The sequence below is a fragment of the Crassostrea angulata genome, chromosome 2 (genome assembly GCF_025612915.1).
Source record: "Crassostrea angulata isolate pt1a10 chromosome 2, ASM2561291v2, whole genome shotgun sequence".
Lineage (NCBI taxonomy): Eukaryota > Metazoa > Mollusca > Bivalvia > Ostreida > Ostreidae > Magallana > Magallana angulata.
The window spans coordinates 80,510,109-80,532,933 of record NC_069112.1 but is presented as its reverse complement, the minus strand read 5'-3'; the positions used below and the strand labels follow the sequence as shown (position 1 = coordinate 80,532,933).

The following is a 22,825-nucleotide window of genomic DNA, read 5'->3' as shown; positions in this document are numbered from 1 at the left end:
TTTCATGTTATTCATTATATCGTATTCAACCACAGCTCCCCCCCCCCTTCCCCGCAAACACATAAAAAAAAGTTTTCTTTGAGCATATACCGGTAAATAACTGAAATATAAATGGGATTAAATGATTAAGAAAACTATGTTGATGATAAATACATTTATAAGTAAATATTCCAAAAGCTATTTATTTTTGAATGGTTCATTTTCTGAGGCCAAACCGTTGGACCAAAACGACTTGGGGTCGAAACTATAGGATGCCGAAACGACAAGCATCACTGTGACGTATATCGAACAGACGATAGATCAGAGGCAGCAAAAAGAAGGATATTTTTACCCATTTAGATCGATAATGGTTCCCCGTGTAAGAAATGAAAGTCGGGTTTGTTCAGATACTGTTAATATCGTACAATGGGGTCTACCTGTGGAATTAATTATGCCAGCGAACACGGAACGGAAAGTCTCGAATTTTCTCCAAACCAACTTTGTACAAATGACTACGGGTAAGTTTTTATTTGTGTTTCACATAGATACAGTGGGTGAGAGGAAGAAAAAGACAAACATGGTCATCAGGCTACATAAATCCTGTTACCTTTGGGCCAGTGTTCTGGTATTAAATCATTCTTGAAGTAAATTAATGTGTACTGGTGTCAGATAACATTTTTGTTAGGGGCCCCTAAAATTGTAAAAATTTCCGGGAGTTGTTTTATATCAACAAACAACATGTACCGGTACATGTAGATCTCAGTGATTTCAGAGTGACCAATCATCAGACAGAACCACTCTGCCCTGGACCCACTGGTGACCTTGGGTGACCCACAGACCCCTTGATGTAAAATTGGACCCACTGATGTTTAAAAGATAAATAAATGAAAAAAGGGATTCTTCTTTTGAAAATTTTGTTCACCGGCCAATGTGATTTTAGATCTCATTAGTCTAAAATATTGGTACAATTCAATCTTTAAGTTGACAGGCTAAACATTTATGAAAATACATGAATCAATGTTGGCTTCCATTATATACGTAGACAGTTTGAAAAAAAAAAAATTACTAAATGTCCATTAAAGTGTAAAATAATAATTATGTGAAAAAATAATATGTGAAATATTGTAAACTGGTGGGCTGTATTGCGCAAGGTTGAATTTCTGAATAGATATATGTAAATTAATGTTTCCATTAAAGCATTTACGTAGGATATTAAACCTCTATGTGCATGTTATATTTATGTTGAACTTGAGGACAACATCAATTTAAATGTTTATTTAAATACATTCATGAATCAATGTTGACCTTTATTTAGTTTATTACTTACATGTACATGTATCTAAGCTGGAAGTTAATATGATATTGTCACTGAAATATTTATTTAGAATATACCAGTTTGTAATATTTTGTGGTCTCTTTACAGGTTCCTGGTGTAATGGGATGCAGTAAACTACCATAATTGACTAAAGAAAGAATATATGTGGTATAGTATTCATGTATTGTTACTATTACATGTATTATGTAGCTAAACTCTGTATCTTTAGGTCACCTGAGTCATTCAGGAGACCCATTGCTATCACAAGTTCGTTGTCGTGTGTCATTCATAGACATTATGGTATACATCTCTTAAGTGGGTATGAGGGCAGTAGTCATTGTGTTAGTCCATGGGTAAGAACTGTAAATAATATCAATGTATAGTATATATCGTTTTGGAAGTTCCCATTATACATATACATGTATTTGATAATTAGGTGTGAATTGTGTTTTGATAAAGTTATAGTCTGTTCTCTACCTGGCGTAAAGAAAAACAGCATTTTACATGTATTTTAGTATGTTTTACAGTGCTACCATTGTGGCACATACCTTGCATCATTGTCAAGATAGTGTTATTTAGGTATCAACGGACGTCAAAGAATTTGAGAGAGAGGAGAGAGAGAGAGAGAGAGAGAGAGAGAGAGAGAGAGAGAGAGAGAGAGAGAGAACATGTCATGTTTAATGGAGAAAGTCAGTTATAGTGAGAAAAAGAAAGTCAGATGACACGTTGCTCAGAAAAGTGAATGAGAGAGAGAGAGAGAGAGAGAGAGAGGGAGGGAGAGAAAATCAAAGAGCAATAGGTAGCAAGGGACAGTTTCGGATAAAGTACCCATCAATATTTTTGTAAAATTGAGAATTCCTTTACTTGAAGGCTTATTAGTGTTGCTAAAACTCATGAAATGAGTTTTAATGATTAGGCCAAAAAAAAATATGTGTGTTTCCTATTTCATCAGATATTAAAATAGGGTAGGTGAGCCGGCTTTTTTTTTTTAATGAGCTTTTCAGGTTTTTTTCCTTTCCTAGCATATGATTTTTCTATACATTAATAAAATGTATTTTACAGGTGGACCAATTGTGAATAGTGACAACTGTTACAGAATTAAAGCTTTCTTAAATCTTAGATTAATTTGGAATGTATACGAGGATTTTATTTTTATGTAAATAGAAAATATAAATATGACAGCCACTATAGATTAACTGAGTATATTGCTCATTTTCACAAATATATTATATTAATAGTAGTTATTAGTTCTATTTTCTTGGTTATCTGATATAACAGTAGACATTAATATCATAACTGTAGGTGTTGATTTCATAAACAGAGGAAATTCTGGTTGATCAGACGAGAGCCTTAGAATTAAATCGTTTCAATAATTTAAAAAAAAAATGAATGCATCATTAATGGTTTAAGACTAATTTTTAAAATTTCATTTGCAACTGAAATGCAGCATTTTAAAATCATATTTATAATGTGAATGATTGTTAGGCCTATTCAAAGACTTAAGATGTCTGCAGTCTCCACACCCAGAAATATAAAAAAAAACTTTGCTTCTGCTTTTTTCATGTACATCTTTATATTAATTTTGAACACATTACTGCCCTAAAAAAACTATTTTTTGCATTGATAATTTAGCTAAAATAACCAAGGATAACTTTCATCCATGCTGTCAATCTGCACTTAGAAATCTTTAAAACGCTTTGATAAGTGGTGTTTTCTATTCAATTGTTACAAGCGTTTTTTAAACTCTGATTTGTAAAGACTCTATTGTTTAAACCAATTACGGTTGATAATCTGGATTTGGAATAAAAAATAGGGTCGGTCGGGAAACCGGAAACACACATATTTCTTTTTTTGCCTTATCATTAGTTAGAGGGATGTCTCTTGTCGAAATTGATATGCAATATGTAGGCCCCATATTTTAGGTACATAAAAATGAGATTCAGAAATAAAATGCGAAACCTGCGGCTATGACTGTTGTGTTGACTTTACACAGTGAAAATGCAAGTTACAGACGGGAGGGTAAATAACACGAAAAGTAGGTGGATGGGACATTATAAACTATACACCAGTAAGTTTCTGACATGTGATGGTGCAACATGCACATGGTACAGAAGGTCAACCCTTTTGCAGGGAATTGGCTGGGGGAGGTCTAAAAAGCTGAAAAATCATGAACAATTAGCAAAATATGAAAGGGTCAAAATCTCAAAAAATCCAGTATGTAGAGAATTTTACAGGTTTTGACTAGTAATTTTCTTCAGAAATTAGTGATTGGCCTCATGAAGAGTAAATTAAAGGTATTTGTGCTGAATGGGAACTGAGGAAATTCTAGTTACAGAGTTCCGAAGACACACGTTCCCCGACTACAATGAAATGTATTAAAAAAACTGTCCTGTGCCACTTTCAAGACTACATGGCATTTTCAGATTTCTCATTGAACTGTAATTTTAAGTGGATTTTAAGTAGTATATTTTGGTAAAATGGATGATTTTGTTGGTTGTATATGTCATTACATGATTTATTAGCTATAATATACAAGGGGAGTAACTCCCTTTTAAATGTGTAAAATGACTACCACTAGAGTAAATTGGCTTAGAAAGTAGGTATTTCCTATCCTGATGACAATTAATAGGCTTACGTTAATTACCAAGATAAGAATTAATACTGTAAAACAGTTTTGATCAATTGAATCATTTAAATTATAAATTTGCAGCAATTTTGCTGTCCGATTTCATGAAATATTTAATAACATTAAGCAACCTGACTTATATAACCCATTTTTTTTTAAATCAGCATATTTTTCTTTCAAATAAAATTCACATGTAGACAAATGCAGTTATCAAAATATATATATCAAACAATTCAAGTTGTTTCCTCCTACCCAAAAGTTATATTTTAGATATATATTATATTTACAGAATTCAAAAAGCCACCCCCTCTTTCCAATTGCCTCCATTACCATTACATGTTGGATATGTAAATGTACATTTGACCTTGAAATAACATCTGCTATAATAATTACTCTTGAAATGATCAAGAAACAACATATTTGTACCCTTTTATTGTATATATGCATCAATATTTAATATAGAAAAACATGTAAAATTTGAACATTTTTCATGGAATTCTCATCCGTCCCAAGGTACCCGGGTGTGTTTGAATTTCATTTTAATTAAGAGCAGACATCACACGTGTAGGTCTTACTATTTTAGCAAAGTTAAAAGGAGACTAGAAACCAGAATAGGTAAGATATTCACTAAATATGACTATAGGCTTATTGTTTTATGAAAACAAGACATCACATGTATGGCGGCATGCCTTTTTGTGAATAAGAATGTTACATTTCATCCATTTACCAAGAAAAAAATCAATTTTCAATACCAGCGATAGTTGTTTTCAAATATGTGTGAGAAATGACTCAAGGGAATTGCCACAAGTTTCATAATATTAGGTTAAATCTGATAAAGAGAATAACTTGCAAATAACATCATCAAATAAGGACTTCCTGCAAATATGCACATCTATTCCTATGTTAACCAAACAGTGCTAATTCTTAAGGGACACAATTCCCAGAAAATTAAGGAATCGGAATTTGTATGGTATTATGCACATCTACACTACGTGTCCACAATACCTTGATCAATATAGCTCAGTTTTCTACCTGTGTAAGATTTGTAGGCGAGGGTGTTGCCACTACGCTAATTCGCTTGCTACTTGATAGAAGGTAAAATTTGTTGAATTGTGTAGTCAATTTGGATGATGATAGAAAGAAGAGCTGGAGCGTTCTTCTGTCCATCGGAAGTTGATACCCAATGTTGTAAAACCTTTAGAATATATAGGCGCCTAGTGATTGGTTGAGAGAACAGTATTTGTTCATCAGTTTATTAATAAAAATCAGTGTTGCTTGTAAACAATGTGGCCGGATAGCTTTGACTTAGAAATCAACAGGCCAGGTCAAACTCTGGTCGCCAGCGGGTATTTGAAGGTGTGGGGATGTCACGTCGGCTTAACTGATGCGCATTCTCCTGTTGATTTGAAATGCACGTGCTTAGAAATCTATTAACTGTCATGCATTTGTGGATTACAAAGTACGGAAAATCTTAATTGAATTAAGGCCAATCATGAATTTATTAGATACAAATATCGAAGCGTTAAAATTTCGTTTCTCGGGACAATGGTTTGATGCCGCTGGAGTGGATAAGTTTTTTTAATATGGTTCATTTCATTTCAAATTTGGCAGGTAATTAGATTTAGATGTGAGGAACAATCCCATGAATTTTTGCCAAGTTCTACAGAGTTTAACTGGAGCTGGAATTTTTATTTGGAGGCATAGTCTAAAACGCGGTCTGGAGTCAAATGGCAGGCAGAGTTTCAGACTTTGTAAAAATATCTGACAAACGGTTGTAACACTTTGTTAGGTGTTCTTTAAAAAGAAATATTAAACTTCAAGTTCAAATATCGAGGGACAAGTTCATATAAGAATTTAATCCTTGTACAAAGGAAGGGGAAAATTGGGGGGGGGGGTAATTGTACAATGCAATCTGGCAAATCCTTCAGTTTGATAAATTGATAATTGTAAACTTAATTCAGCACTTATTGTTATGAACAATTGTTGACATATAAGTGAATGCATGTGCAATATTTTTCAGCTACTAGAAATCAACCATAACTTTTACATCAACCACTAAATAGTGAAAGTAGTATGTCAAAGACGTGTGAAAATCTCCATCTCGAAAGCGCTTGATCATGTTGATTCCTAATTCGTCTTTGACTGTAAATGTTTGCCTTCAACTATGTTATGCTGATCAAATACAGAAAGGCCCATTGTTCGTGATCAATGTTTTATAAAGTTTTTTCTGCTTCATGACAGTGTGACATGAAACTTATAGGAGTGACTGGGAATCAGAGACGACCGGGAATCGGAGACTTCACTGTATTAACTCATCTTCACTGTATTAGCTTGTCTTCAACATAGCCCTTTAGATATGTGGTATTGATTTTGCTCTACATCAACCTCGTAAACTCATAAAAAGACAACAGGTGTTGCAACTTGAACATGTATTAAGAAAATAACAGTATAATAGTTTGAGGTCTCTTTACAGGTTCCTTGTGTATCAATAAAGAGTGGACTGATAGAGCAAAGAAAGAGTTTATGTGGTATAGTATTCATGTAATATCACTATGTTTGTGTAGCTATATAGTATTCATGTAATATCCCTGTTTGTGTAGCTATACTTTGTAATTTTAGGTCACCTGAGTCATTCAGGAGACCCATTGCTATCACAAGTTCGTTGTCATGTGTCATTCATAGACATTATAGTATTCATCTTTTAAATGGGTATGAGGGCAGTAGTCATTGTGTTAGTCCTGGGGTAAGATCTGTTGCCCGAAGGCCCAGGTCGAGGACTGCATCAATTTCGTACCAAGAAACTGACAATATAAGTATTGCCCTCATCCCCATTTGATGGTAGATCTGTAAAAAAGTATAACATATCCTAGTGGTAATGTCAGGGCTGGGATATTGTTTAATTATCTTTATTTAGCAGCAGTAATTGTTAAACAGGGAACGTTTGAGATAGAAAGAGAAATAGACACAAAAAGCTGGCATACATAGTAGAAAAGACTGGAAGAAAGAGCTCTTGTAGTTCCTTAGCAGAAAATGAATAAAAATAGTGAAGATAGAGAGAGAGAGAGATAGAGAGGGGGTAAGAGGAAGAAAGCACAAGATAATGAAGAATGCCAGAGATAGTGAAAACAAAAGTACTTGTTGCTCAGAAAAGTGAATGAGAGAGAGAAAGAGATAAGGACATATTTCAGAGAGAGAGAGAGAGAGAGAGAGAGAGAGAGAGAGAGAGAGATAGAGAGAGAGAGAGAGAGAAAGAGAGAAACTAAAAACAAAAGTGCATGTTTAGCAGAGGGATGGAGAGAGAATGGTGGTATAACACAGAGAAATAGGTTACATTTGTAGGAGAGGCAAAGTAAATCTTTGCGAGAGAGATTGAGAGAGAAAGAGAGAGAATGTTTAATGAAGAATGTCAAAGATAGAGAGAACAAAGAGAAAGAGTACATGTTCTCCAGAAAAATGAATGAAAAAGAGAAGGTGAAAGTACATATTTTGGAGAGAGAGAAAGGTAGAGAGAGTGTGAGAAAGAGCAAGAGTACATGTTAATCAAATGATAGAAAGTAGAAAGAGAGAGAGAGAGAGCGAGAGAATACCTAGGGGAACATACATCTGTATGAGAGAGAAATAGACAGAGAGAGAGGGAGAGAGAGTGCACAACAGTGCATTAACCTTCAATCCAATGTTTTCTCAGACGTCTGTGTCAATTTGTTCCCGCCCATTTCAAATGTTTTGACTGTAACAAGTGAAACTGACGTTAGCTGTATATTTCCAATCTTGCCAGTTTATGTTCCGCGGTCTTAATGAAAAATGTCAGAGATAGACAAAGAGAGCAAGAGTACATTTTGCTAAGGAAAGGGAATTAGAAAAAGAGAGAAAGAAAAAATTACATATTTTGGAGGGAGAGAAAATATTAAATGAAGAATGTCAGAGATAGAGAGACTTATAAAGCAAGAGTTCATTTTGCTCAGGAAAGGGAATTAGAGAACAAAAGAGAAAAAAAATGCATATTTTGGAGGGAGAGTGAGAGAAAGATCACGGTTACATGTTAAACAGTGAATGTTAGAGAGAGAGAGAGATAATGTTTAATGAAGAATGTTAGAGAGAGACTAAGAGAGCAAGAGTATATGTTGATCAGAAAGTGGAATGAGAGAGATAGAGAAAGAAAACGTGCATATTTAGGAGAGAGAGAGAGAGAGAATGTTTAATGAAGAATGTCAGAAATAGTGAGACAAAGAGAGCAAGAGTACATGTTGATCAGGAAAGGGCATTAGTGAATGAAAGAGAGAAAAAGAAAATGCATATTTTGGAGAGAGGGAGAGAGATTGAGAGAAAGAGCAAGGGTACATGTTACAGAGAGAGATAGAGAGAGTTTAATGAAGAATGTTAGAGATAGAGAGAAGAAAGAGAGCAAGAGTACATGTTGACCAGAAAGTGGAATGAGAGAGAGAGATAGAGAAAGAAAGACAAAGTACCTATTTAGGAGAGAGAGAGAGAGAAAGATAAACACATAAAGCTAGCATACATGTTGGAAAGACTGAAAGAAAGAGCCTGTGTATTTCCTTAGCAAAGAATGTCTGAAAATATTAAATGGAGAGAGAGAAAGAGAGAGAGAGTGTTTAATAAAGAAGGTCAGAGATAGTGAGACTAAGAGAGCAAGAGTACTTGTTGCACAGGAAAGGGAATCAGGAAGAAAGAAAGAAAAAGAAAGTACATATTTTGGAGAGAGAGAGAGAGAAAGATTGAGAGAAAGAGTAAGGGTACATGTTAAACAGTGAATGTGTGAGAGAGAGAGAGAGAGAGAGAGAGAGAGAGAGCATTCTTAACAGTGAATGTATGATACAGATAGAGAAAAAAGAGAGAGGGAGAAAGTCACCAATGTTTAGCAGAGAATGTCAGAGTTTTTAGAGTTTTAACCCCCGCCCCCCCCCCCCCAAAAAAAAATATCTATAGATCAAATGTTTTTTTTATCTGATGATAACAGACCATTATTTATGTATGAATGAAAATAAATGATTATTTTAAAATAAAGTCTTGTTTAAATTGATATATATTTTTACACACAAAATGATATTATATAGTAATATTTTAACAAATTAATTATATCATTAAATAGTTTTGAAAGAATGTGGTTGACATAATTCTTAAACACTTTATTTTTATTTAACAGGTTGTGATTCAAAGACATAAACCGCCACATCATGGACACAGCAAGCTCCACATATAGTATACATAAGTGTTCTAAGTGTCCGGGGGACACAGAGTACCATTGTGTATCGTGTCTATGTGATCTGTGTCCCCAGTGTAAAGAGAACCATGTAAAAGTTCTCAAAACAATAGACCATGATGTTGTGTCACACCGTGATAAAATCAACTACATCCCAACACAAGAGATCTGTGTGAGACATCTTTACATGTTTCGTGAGATGTACTGTGAACATTGTGAACTCCCTGTCTGCTATCATTGTTCAGAACATGGAACACATCGGTGGATAAATCTTCAGAGAGTATATAAAACAAAGCGACAACAACACAGAGGAACCATTCACACCATCAGAAGTGAGGCTCTCTTTTACAGACCTGTTCTCCTGCCACGAATCAAAACTGATTTCAAAACCTGTCACACAGAATTCTCCCTCTATCAATCAGAGATGTTAACAAAGGCCCAGACACTGAAGCATCTCATTAACAAAGTGAGAAAAGATTTCATGAAAAATGTGTTTTGTGACTTTGATTTCGAACACAGATGTTTAAAACAGATGATAGAAATGAGCAGACATATTGTCAGCCTTCAGGAATATGAACTCAGATATGTACAGCCAGAATTCACATTCAGTGCGCTACAATTCCTCTCCTTCATAAAGACAGCCCTCCCCCAGATACATCTTACACTCCACACCAGCCAGCTCTCCATGACTGAGTCACTCAACAAGGAGTATGTGATGGAGTCACTGAGTGCAATCCAAATCACAGAGAGAGGAAACCGACGCGTAGGAAACCAGTGTCTGCTGAAACTGACGTCTGGTGCTGAGTTCCATCAATCTCTCGCAGTGACAGGTGTTGGTCGTTGTTATCACATTTCCTGTGTGACATCAGACCGGGTCTGGGTCAATGATGATGAAAACAATCTCATGTTGACAGACACAACAGGTGTCCCTCTACATCGTGTGGAGGATTCATGTAGTGGTGATCTATTTGGTAATGGATTACACACAGTGAACAGTGAGAGTGAACTGATTTATATAGATAGGAATTATAACATCAACAAACTGTCAAAGGATTTGAAAACAACCACCACATTTATAGAGAGAACAGACTCTACATTGAGACCACGGTGTGTACCACTGTGTGTGTACTGGTCCCCGTCCACTGGGGATCTACTGGTCGGGATGTATAACTATGATACAAAGACAGGCAAGGTAACCCGGTACAACCAGAGTGGACAACTCACACAAACCATACAGAACAACAACACAGGTATGGGGCTGTATAGTGGACCTATATATATAACAGAGAACAACAATGGGGATGTCGTGGTGTCTGACTATTGGTCTGGTGCTGTAGTGGTGACAGAGCGTGGAGGAAGACATCGTTTCTCCTACACAGGACCTCCATCAGGATCAGGACTACAGCCATTAGGAATCTGTACTGACGCGCTGTCACACATCCTGGTGTGTGATGATAGAACCAAAACAGTACAGATGTTAGACAAGGACGGTCAGTTCCTGTCACATCTACTGATAAGACCATCAGGGATATTCTATCCACGGAGCCTGAGTTATGATGTCAACACTCACCGTCTCTGGGTCGGATCATACATCAACAACACGGTGGTTATATACAGGTATATCACCAGACAGGACGCTCTGACAGGTAAGTCTGAGTCATTATCATTGTAAATTATATAATATGTAGTTACAAGTCAGACATATATAGGATATACTTTTTATCATTTGTCAATATAATGTAAGTACATATTTATTTATAAACAATCAACATCACATACTGAGATATAAATACATTACGTGTTTGTTGAACAATTGACTCATCAGATATATGTATATATTTTTCAGTAATAAATGAATTAATTAGACAAATGTATATATGTTAATTATTAATTTTTAATGATAATTGATACATTATAACAGGCAAACATTGCTGTACCAATCATTATACAAGATGTGATGTTTGTAATCAATCTGTTCCATCTGACTGTTTGTGTCTGATGTTTGTAGATCTGAATCCAGCCACTGCTGATGTGATGGAGTCACTGAGTGAAATCCCAACCACAGGGACAGAAAAACCACAGCAAGGAAAACAGTGTCTGCTGAAACTGATGTCTCCCCCCAAGTTACTTCACTCTCTCACAGTGACAGGTGTTGGTCATTGTGTACACATTTCCTGTGTGACATCAGACCGGGTCTGGGTCAGTGATGATTGGGGCAATCTCATGTTGACAAACACAACAGGTGTCCCTCTACATCGTGTGGAGGATTCATGTCGTGGTTATGGATTACACACAGTGAACAGTGAGAGTGAACTGATTTATATAGATAGGAATTCTAACATCAACAAACTGTCAAAGGATATGAAGACAACCACCACGTTTATAGAGAGAACAGACTCTACATGGAGACCACAGTGTGTGTACTGGTCCCCGTCCACTGGGGATCTACTGGTCGGGATGTATAACGATGATACAAAGACAGCCAAGGTAACCCGGTACAACCAGAGTGGACGACTCACACAAACCATACAGAACGACAACACAGGCCTGGGACTGTATAGAGAACCTAACTATATAACAGAGAACAACAATGGAGATGTCGTGGTGTCTGACTGTTTCAGTGCTGTAGTGGTGACAGAGCGTGGAGGAAGACATCGTTTCTCCTACACAGGACATCCATCAGGATCAGGACTAGAGCCACGTGGAATCTGTACTGACCCGCTGTCACACATCCTGGTGTGTGATGGTACAACCGAAACAGTACAGATGATAGACAGGAACGGTCAGTTCCTGTCACAGCTACTGATAGAACCATCAGGGATATTCTCACCATGGAGCCTGAGTTATGATGTCAACACTCACCGTCTCTGGGTCGGATCATATGACAACAACACGGTGGTTATATACAGGTATATCACCAGACAGGACGCTCTGACAGGTAAGTCTGAGTCATCATTCACATTAATTAGATATAGATAACTAAGACACACAGTCCGTGTTAATTATCAGTCAATAAGATACATGTAAGACATGTTTATCTGTGTGATTGTTTGTCAATATAAACAGCTCATTGTTACAGGGTTAGCTGTATCTATTTCATTAATTAGGTGTACAGTCACAAGTCATTTTATTTACTTAATTAAAATAAATGGTTATTGTGATTAATATGATGATGCATGTATTTGTAATAAGTTATTTTGGTACAAGTTTTAGAATTGAATTGGTTTAATTAAATATATAAATATTAAAGCATGTGTCAATGTAATCAGTCTAAACTTTTAAGTTGTGGATATTGCTATATCATTACATAACATGTATGATATTAATTAACAGCTAATTAATGACTTGTTGTAGATGAACACACACCCGGTCCTGCTGTGGATGCCATGTCTAGCTCACCACCAGCCGTAGAATGGAGATAGCTGGGATATTGACAGGTTGTACATGTTTCTGTACAAATCTAGTCTGCTCTCAAAACCACACAAGTTGTTTGTCACTTTGTTCAACATCTGCAGCTGAAATTGACCTGTGTATAATGCACATGGACTGTAATACTGACTCCTGTTTATTTCACACTTTGTGATCATCCAAACATGGCTGTCTTGCTGAGTGTGGAATGTTATACACATTTTACTTTGCTTAAAATGAATTATCATCAACATAAAATAAATATTTATATGAAGTCTACAAAAACTGGATGTAAAAAAAAAATGAATGATTAAAATTGTAATAGATCTTTTTCAATTTGAACATTTATGGTTATCATACCCCCGCTCTGAAGGAGAGGGGGGTAACCATATACTGTTTTACCCTTCTGTGTCTGTCTGTCCGCCCTTTTGTACATTCGTCTGTCTGTCTGTAAGAAAAAATTCTGTCGCATTTTTCTCAACAACTGATCGTTGCCGGTGCATAAAATTTCAATACACTCTTTGTTTGGGCATGCTATACGTTGGAATATATGTTTGTACCTGTTAAATGACAACTTTTGTTTATTTTTTGCCTTAATTTTCAAACAAATTTTCGTAAAGAATTTCTCAGCAACTATTGATCGCATATGCTTGAAATTTTAACACATTCTTTGTGTAGGCATGCCATACGCTCGGATCTATTTTTGTACCAATTGGACATCAACTTCCTGTTTAAGTCGACTTTGCTTATTTTGTATATTTACATCAGAGCGGGGGTATTACTAGTGAGCATTGGCTCACAGATATCTGAGTAATATCATGATGGTGTTGATCACTAACTACATCATTCATTAGTTTATTCTGTTTCCTGTAGATGGGCCAATTTTACCTGACCATGAGGGGAGAAAATAGAACACCTTCCTTGAAATCCTTACAGAGGAAGACGGAAAACAGACATTGGCTACGTAGACCACCTAATGTAATATGATGTCCTTATCTTCAGGTACGCACTGACCTGAGTCATTGTATTTCTTTTTTACAATTTTATTTCACAGAATTTTTCTGTTTAAAGTCTGTGGTCTGTGTACATGAACTATACAGTAATTTGTTATTTTACGTTTTTATCAGTTTCATGAACTGGGTTTTCCAAATGAAAAATCCGGTTATTGAAACGGTGAAAAGGGCATGCGGGCGGGCGGCCACCAAAAGGGTACCTCTATTGTACGGATAACTCTTCCTACAGTTTTTAGATAGGAAGTTGATGTTTTGCAAATCAATTGAACATATATGAGAGATTTGCATATTACATGGATTTTTATTTTTGAAAATTTACAAAAAAAAAATACCAGCTGTTGAACTTGGTCATTTTTACGTAGAATATTGCATATATGGTACCCCCATTGTACGGATAACTCTTCCTCCAGATTTCAAGATAGGAAGTTGTTGTCTTGTAGATCAATTGTACATATATCAGATATGTGCATAGAACTTGGATTTATATTTTTGATTATTTTTTTGTACATAAACTCTACAGTAATTAGTTTTTATACTCCCTTACATGGCTTATCAATTATATCTTGGTGTGAGTGTACTAAATTCTCATCTGGCAGTATGTATTTAATTCTTTTAAATGCCTTTATAATACCCAGGTATAGTTTAGTGATGGGACAAAAATGCGACTTAAAAAAAAAAAAAAGATGTTACTTAAAATTGGGGCTTATATCTGATGATTTTTATTTTTCTTATTTTTCACAGAAGGAATCTTGTTTATTGATTACACATCATATTCAAAGGGGAGTAACTCAAATATGAGTTCATCAATTACAAACCAATAAAGAGTTATTCCCCTTTTTGTAATATTTTCAAGATAAATTTTCATCTTAGAACTGGTTGTTGACCCATGACATGTTTTTCTCTGAAAGTTAATTGAATATCAGTAAATATAATTATAAGATTATAAAAAATGCCCTTAAAAAGAATATTATTGGTAGATTTAGCACATTTCTTATATTGATCATGTAAATAGAAAACTCGTGTTTATGTAAATAGTTTTTTTTTTACAATATTGTAACTAAATTAAAGTGTACTGCTTTTGCTTTCTTCAAAAATTATTTTTTTCTGTCTATTTACGTTAACCATGAAATACATAATACTTATATACACATGATGTTTGGTGAGTTGTAGCAAGCTATAGATATAACTCAATAAATGTGATATTTATTCATAGTTTTGTCTTTTTTCTTAGTAAGACAGTACTGTAATTTTTGGTATAAAAAGAAGAATATGATACAGTAGCTTTATGTACAAGAACAAGACAATTATTCATCGTGGCGAACCAAATAACTGACAAACCAATCTCCTTTTGGATTCACTATAGTTAGATGTTAATACAGACTAGTCAACATTAAATTACCAATTGAATTTTCCATCCAAGTACTCAAAGTTGTTTTAAAAAATTTCATTTTGACTAATAGGTTTAATTCTGGGTATTATTGTAAAAACTGTTATTTTGATAACATATCTGTCCTAAGCTGAAGGTTAATCCATAATTGTAACATGATTGTGCAATAAATTATGTTATATAAACTTCACTATTAAATAAATAGTGCCTGGTTTGGAGGGTAACTGTTGAAATTGACACCATGAGAGACAACCATTGTCAACCTCCCAAACAGGCACTATTTATCTATTATACTGAATGTCTTAATTTAAAAAAAATGCTGCTTTTATATAGAAATGAAGTGAATGCTACGGCGAACCGTATGCGCATAATTTACACACTGTAACAATTCGTTGTGTTACCCGTTGCCTTTCATGTTTAATACTGAAATCTAATTAGTCAAAACGCAGTTGATAATCCGTTCTTTTACCCTCAACATTAGCAACAGACATGACAACGGGTAAAACAACGAATTGTTACATGCGCGTAATTTATACGCGTACGGTTCGACGTAGAATTCACGCCATTTCTACATAAAAGCAACCGAGTTTTCTTTGAAATGAGGGCATTCAGTATAATAAAATAAATAGTGCCAGTTTGGATGGAAACAGGTGAATTTGACACCCCTCGGAAACCATTGTCAACCTCCGCTTCGTGACAGTTGAGAATGGTTTTATGGGGGTGTCAATTTAAACTGTTACCCTTCCAAACAGGCACAATTTATATAATAACACATATAATGTAACACGGAATGAGGAACTTTTACGTTTAAAATGCTACCATGCAACTGTGCAATATAACCGCTTATACATGTGACGTTACATAAAATAATGCACTTTAACCGCATATACCGTCACACGCAATCACGCAATTTACGCATACACATCTACACGCAATCACGTACTTTAACACATCTACCGGTACATACAATCAATCACTAAACGCATAAACATACTTTAATGCACATACCGTTACACACAATGAAACACTTAAATCACATACTGCACAGTATACCGTTACACGCAATCGCACACTTGGCTCATAACCGTTTGTTACAATCACGCACTTTAACACATATACCGTTACACACAATCACACACTTTAAATACATGCAATCACACACTTAAACGCATATTCCACTACATGCAATCACACATATCGTTTCACACAATCACACACTTCAACACATATACGGTTACACACAATCACACACTTAACTACATATATCATAACAAGAAATCAAGTACTTTAACAGTTATACTGTTACACACAATAGCACACATTAAGGAGCGAGGCAGTACTCCTGCTCTATTACATGTGTGCCCAACAACATGACCCACGTGGAGAGGTTGAGAGAGTCTCGTGTGAGATTTCTATGGGATAGAAATATAAAAGAAGGGGGAATGGAAAGTGTAATAGTGAATATATAAAGGCTCAGTACTGCCACGCTCCTACTATCACTAGCTAGTGGTTAAACCCCTTAGCTCAGTCGTTTTTTTTTAAACTGAAGGGTCCAGAGTTCGAGCCTAGTTGTGGCCCTTACAGATGTTAAGTACTTTGTATGAACGACACACTTATTTGATATGCACGCGAAACAGAGCAGCAGAAAATGTGTATGTGAAAGATACAGATACCTGGGAAATTCTTTCAAAGAACAAACCCGCTTTCTATGTTCATTTGATTGTAGTTTCCTTTATTTATGTTCTAATTCACCCGTTCAAACGAACATAAAATATTTATAAACTAAAACTGAAAACACCAATATATAGGTACAGCTCGCGCGAGTGCAACATACTTTTTTTATTACATTATATACATGTACAAACAACATTTCGTTTTCCTTCATTGAACATCCTACAATGGTGGGTGGGGGTCTGTTGTACGATAGGCAGCGATTTCTCCAAAACCTTCTACTTTAAGCACGTACCCAGGTAACTGTTGATACGCTTGAGTAACTTAATTTACGACCAATCACAAATTGGATATAAATATAACAACAACATTCAAACACGTGTTACTTGTATCATTTATAAATATATTTACTTTTACATAGATATAATTGTAATGTTAAGACGATGCATTAAGCTGTGTTGATGTCCGTGTCACCTGAATGCTTCGAATGCCTGAATGTAACTTTCTAGACCGGTATATATATACTCCAGTGGCAGTTAAAGCTGAAAACCGTTCATAAGTAGATACCATTACACAGATAGCTGGTAGGTAAACCCTTTGATTTCGTTACACCCGATTGCAAAACCGAGACTCGTGGCCGACATGAAGTATTCCTTTCGTGGTATTTGGATTTTATGCATTCATTTCTTGTTCTATGTGCATATTATGTATGTAAATTATGCATTTACCTATTTATTTGATGTACTTATTCTCCTTGTTTTAAAAAAAGTGCGTAAACTTTGATAACTTCATCATGATCGAGTACCACGCCAAAACAAGATGTACGTTCACACGGGTGAGATCTCTACAGCGAAGTACCTTGAACTGTTAAGAGGTTTGCCCCTTATATAAGGGCTGTAGGGACAGCATTGATGAAAGAGAAATATGGCGGAAAGTGCATATTGACGAGCGGTGTTCTACTTTTAGGAGCTATCAAAACTATTACGCGACCAAATACTGAAATGAATTTGGGTCAGTTTTTCAACAACATACAGTAGAATGGACCTTTTACATTAACAATAACAGAGAGGAGCTGTGTCGCCATACACACAGTAGGGTAGATCTTATACAAGAGCAACAGACACGAGCTGTGTCACCATGCAACATACAGTATGATGTACCATTTACATTAACAACAACAGACAGAAGCTGTGACATCATATCACACACAGTATGATGTACCTTCTCGTTGTGTCTTGTGGCCGACATGTAGTATTCCTTTCGTGGTATTTGGATTTTATGCATTCATTTCTTGTTCTATTTGCATATTCTGTATGTAAATAATGCATTTACCTATTTATTTGAGGTAATTATTCTTCTTGTTTCAAAAAGTGCGTAAACGTTAATAATTTCATCACGATCGAGTACCACGCCAAAACAAGATGTACGTTCACACAGGTGGGACCTCTACAGCGATGTACCTTGAACTGTTAAAGGGACTTGGACACGATTTGACTTAACATTTTCAATTTTTTTCTCTTCATTTTCAATGTTTATACTGATAAATACAGGAGTTTGTCAAAATTTGAAAGTCAAATATCAAGTTAAAAGCAAGATACAAAGTTCATAATTCTTTGTTTTGTAAACAAAGTCCGAATGTTGTCATTTTTACATATGTGTTGTATCGGTGCAAGTTTCAATCAAATGCATCTTTCTTTTGTTGATAATAGCTAGTATTTAGGAAGATACTGTTCAGAATTAGTTTAAATTGTTTTACATGTCATGTTGTCAAAGAAATTGTAATTCTCTACATTACAGTGTTTGTAAACAACTATAATACTCGAGCTTTGTTTACATAACAAACAATTCTTACCTCTGTATCTCGCTTGTAACTTGACTTAAACATTCAATATATTGGTCCATCATTTAAAATGCAATAGTAAACAATTTTATACATAAAAAATAAAAATAAAATTGTTGATCTTAAATCGTGTCCAAGTCACTTTTTAAAAGAGGTTTGCCCCTTATATAAGGGCTGTATGGACAGCATTGATGGAAGAGAAATATGGCGGAAAGTGCATATTGACGAGCGGTGTTCTACATTTAGGAGCCATCAAAACTAATACGCGACCAAATACTTATATGAATTCGTGTCAGTTTTACAACAACATACAGTAGAATGGACCTTCATGTTGTTTTTGTTGATGACAAGAGCACAATAAACATTGAACAGTTCTTTTTCTATTTTAACAAATTTTAAAATTCATATCGACATTAAAAATAAAAATATTGCAAGAGAGGTTTGTTATATGAATAAGAATAAAAATAAAGTGTATCTTTAATTATTGAATTATAATGTACAATGTGTATTTAACTCTGTTAGCCAACAAAATGTGTGTTCAATATACAAATTATTTGATCAGTATAAATACAAAAATTGTAACATGTAATGAAGGCGTTAACGTGTAATTCCAAGGATTGTGTATTGTGTATTTAAAGTTGTAAGCCAACAAAAGTGTGTTCAGTATACAAATTAGCTAATCTATAAAGGTAAAGACAAATGTAATGAAGCTCAAATGATTTTGAAAGGTTAGTTTCTTTTTAATATGTTTATACAGTCATACGATTTACACATCATTTCCTATAAAATGACGCGGGTGAAAAATATAGCAAATCTACATGAAAACATTTTTCAAAAATTGTTCAAAACAATTATCTTTTTTATCTCAGAACTACACATTTTGTTAAATCTTGAAATGTCATCCTTACACACACCAATCACCTTACAAGATGCTGTATAATTCAAATTATTCGAGTCTTCGTGGATAAACAGAGACATACATTCAATGTATTGTCTGAAGATTTTAACACAATGGCATGTAAATATGTAAATCAAACAAATCAATCCGTTAATTATATTGGAAAATATAAAACTGTTATGTAAATTGTCATAAAAGAGAAAATACATATCTCAATTTTAACAATTTTACAGACTATTATAATTTTACCTGATTAAATTGACATATACTTTCCGCCACTAAGATAAAGAAACCATGGGACCTATTCACAAAAAATCGTACGTCTACGATTACACTCTAAACTTACGACAAACGTACGTTTACGTTTATGGTGCTATTCACAAAAGCTGTTGTAAGATTATAACGTTGTCGTACGTCTGTTACAGTCGTAAGTGCGTCTAAGTTCTTAGTTACCGACAATGCTCATGCGCAGTGGGCATTGTGGAAAAATGACGTAACGCTGTGTTTTCGCTCATTTACATTCGCGGAACTTTTAGCACCAAAAAGACAGTCTGGGATCATTTTCTAGATCTTGTCCTTAAGCTAAAACGCATTTTTAATTTAAAAAAAAGAAATCGTCTCTTAGTATATATACCGTTTATATTACGTAAAACAACAATAACTAAAGGAACTGGGGATAAGAAAAACAGAAAAACTTATTTAACTAACTTTACATTTTGTGAATAATATAAGCACAAACTAGCTGTAATGGAGTAAAGAACTACACTTTATATGTAACATTGAACCCCCCCCCCCCACACACACACACACACACACTAAAAGCATACAACCTTTAAAAATTACGCAAATACAACTTTTGAGGGTTTTTTATAGTTAGAATACCAATATAGTTTAGCTTAATCCTCGAATTAGGTTGTATACAAACAATTTCCGTATACGAATTGTACTCGTTGTTCCAGTCACGTGTTTATACAAACTTCCGGCAAACATATCTGGGAGTGCACAGAAAAGCCTTGAGTCTACTGAGCTACACAATCTTCAAGACTTAATTGTTTTCTACAGGCAGCAAGAGTGTTTTCAAAAAAAGTTAAATGAGGTAAGTGAAATTTACTTTTTTTTTTATTAAAAAGGACCTAAAAAATAAGTTCGCGTTGTGCATAGTATCAATTCGAAAGTGACATCTAGTCTAACCAGTTTTGTGTGAACCCACAATATATAACATTTTATTCTTTCACAATCCACAGTATACTTATATATGTATTTATAATTAGTTAAATCGGTTTTGTGTGAACCAACACTACCTCGTGCCATAATTACCATTAGTTAGACTTGTTTGTATTCAAAATGTGGAGCTAAAATATACATACTATTTTTTTTTTTTTGGAGGGGGCGGGGGTGTCATCAAACGTTTTGATTAGTAAAGCAAACTGTTTATTGATATGTGACGGGATAATTTTAGTTTGTTGTTTTCTACACAATTTTGTTTGGGTCAATCTTAGCGTGTTTAAGGCGTTTTTTCTTTTCTTTTTTTTGGCTACATGGCAATAACTCATTAGGGAATATTACCACAATATCTTGACTATAAATAAAGGAGGGACAATCCTTTTCCGTTTACAACGTTTAACGTTAAACTGATACTATTTCAAGAAATCAATAGTACACATATTTATTTCATATCATTTGTTGAATACTTAGTCTATGTAAACCTAATTGTTTTGTTTTCGTCATTGAGAGAGAGAGAGAGAGAGAGAGAGAGAGAGAGAGAGAGAGAGAGAGAGAGAGAGAGAGAGAGAGAGAGAGAGAGAGAGAGAGAGAGAGAAATGTATTGAGTAGTTAGTTGAGTCTATAGAGTCTTTAAAATATATTTAAAATAACTGCTTTAAAATAATGTGGTGAAATTACCCATTACCGGTTAGATGTTTAAATCAGCCCCCCCCCCCCTCTCATTTTTAACAGCAGTCCTGATAGCTTTAGTAAAGATAAAGAACGACATTAATTTAAAGATGAACATTTTATTATGATTGTTTGTTTGTGTTTGACACAAGAAAATTTAGGTCAATAACATGAAGGTAGCGACAATGTAGGAAAAAAATACATAATCCGCGTTAGCGGGTTATGTAATTTTTCTCTGCAATGATTGCTACCTTCATAACCCGCATGAATCATCAGAGAAAGCATTTATTTAATATATGAACATTTTTTTTTACCAATTAATAATTGATTATGAAAAGTAAGTTAAATTCACTAATTTACTGTTAATCTACAAAAGTAAGTTAGCTAAAAGAAACAGCCAATTCGTTTCCTGTGAAAATTGAGTCTGACATCATCCTGAATATTTCATGCAGTCTGTGATTTTTCTAAGGTCGCTGTAGGTTTGACCAATCGATAAACAGTGCATGTCAATTTCAGTCCTGTCAGTTTCTGGTCAATTTAAGCTGCTGTAGATTTCGACCAACCGTGTAGATTTAAATCTTGCTGTTACTATAGAGCTATGAATAAACTATAAGTTTCCGTAAGAAAAAGAGGGAATACTACTTGGTAGGTGTAAATATATCATTCTGTTATGGGTCCTGAACAACCAACCTTTACCATAGACAACCAACGTTAGTCCTATTATATGTGTATAGATCGTTAGTACAACAATACATCTTATTGTAAGAAATCAATGTAAGCAATGGAGTATTTTTAAATACAGGAAATGATTTGATCTTTTAAAATAATTGGCCTTTACATGCATGTTGTAGAGATAGAACATCGTCATCATCACAAAAGTTCTTGAGTTAAAAAATAAAGCTAATACTAAATACATTGTTTAAGTGGTTTGTATTTAGCTGTCAAATATATCATCAAACTTTTTGCAAAATAAGGAAGAAAGAATAATAAAGGGTGAGTCAGATTATCTATCGGCACGTAATCTCTGTTTCTAACAGCGGCCCTTAGAGTTGTTTTCATTGGCCAGAAAAGAGATCCTTCACACTATAGATCAAATTCAACTTAAAGTTGTTTTCTCGACTGGTTAAGTTAAATGTGTTCTTGATTAAAATTAAAACATCGTAGATAAAATTTGTCACAGTTTTCAATTTCAGAATTAATGAAATTAAAAAATGCAACACCGCTCTTACCAAAGAAAAATGTTAACATGTCTATAGGTATTGCATGCGTCGTCTACTTTTACAATACTAAAATAATTTTTGTGTATGGAGTCTAATTACATTATTTACGTTTTGTTCGTGGAGTCTATTTAAGTCAATGTTTCTGTTTCTATCAGCAGACCTAAGATCTTAAATCATTGGTCAGGATATAGCTTCTACACACTGGATGTACAATCTCACATAAGATCTGTTTCCTTTTTTTGCACAGCCTGTTTACAAAGATAACTCACACGTTACATTTCACGATTCTGTGTTAAAATTATCCATGTTTATCACAATCTGACAGCTTTTCTGACGTGATTTACTTTATTGACAACA

The 22,825-nt window shown here is 34.6% G+C and overlaps 1 protein-coding gene across 1 annotated transcript in view; it reads left to right on the top strand.

Annotated features, from left to right (window-relative positions):
• Positions 1-22,825, top strand: part of LOC128171011 (uncharacterized) — a 511,120-nt gene that overhangs the window by 98,741 nt on the left and 389,554 nt on the right. Inside the window, exon 5 of the mRNA XM_052836776.1 lies at positions 11,147-12,076. Coding sequence (XP_052692736.1) covers positions 11,147-12,076 — 930 coding nt within the window. The remainder of the gene's footprint in view (positions 1-11,146; positions 12,077-22,825) is intronic.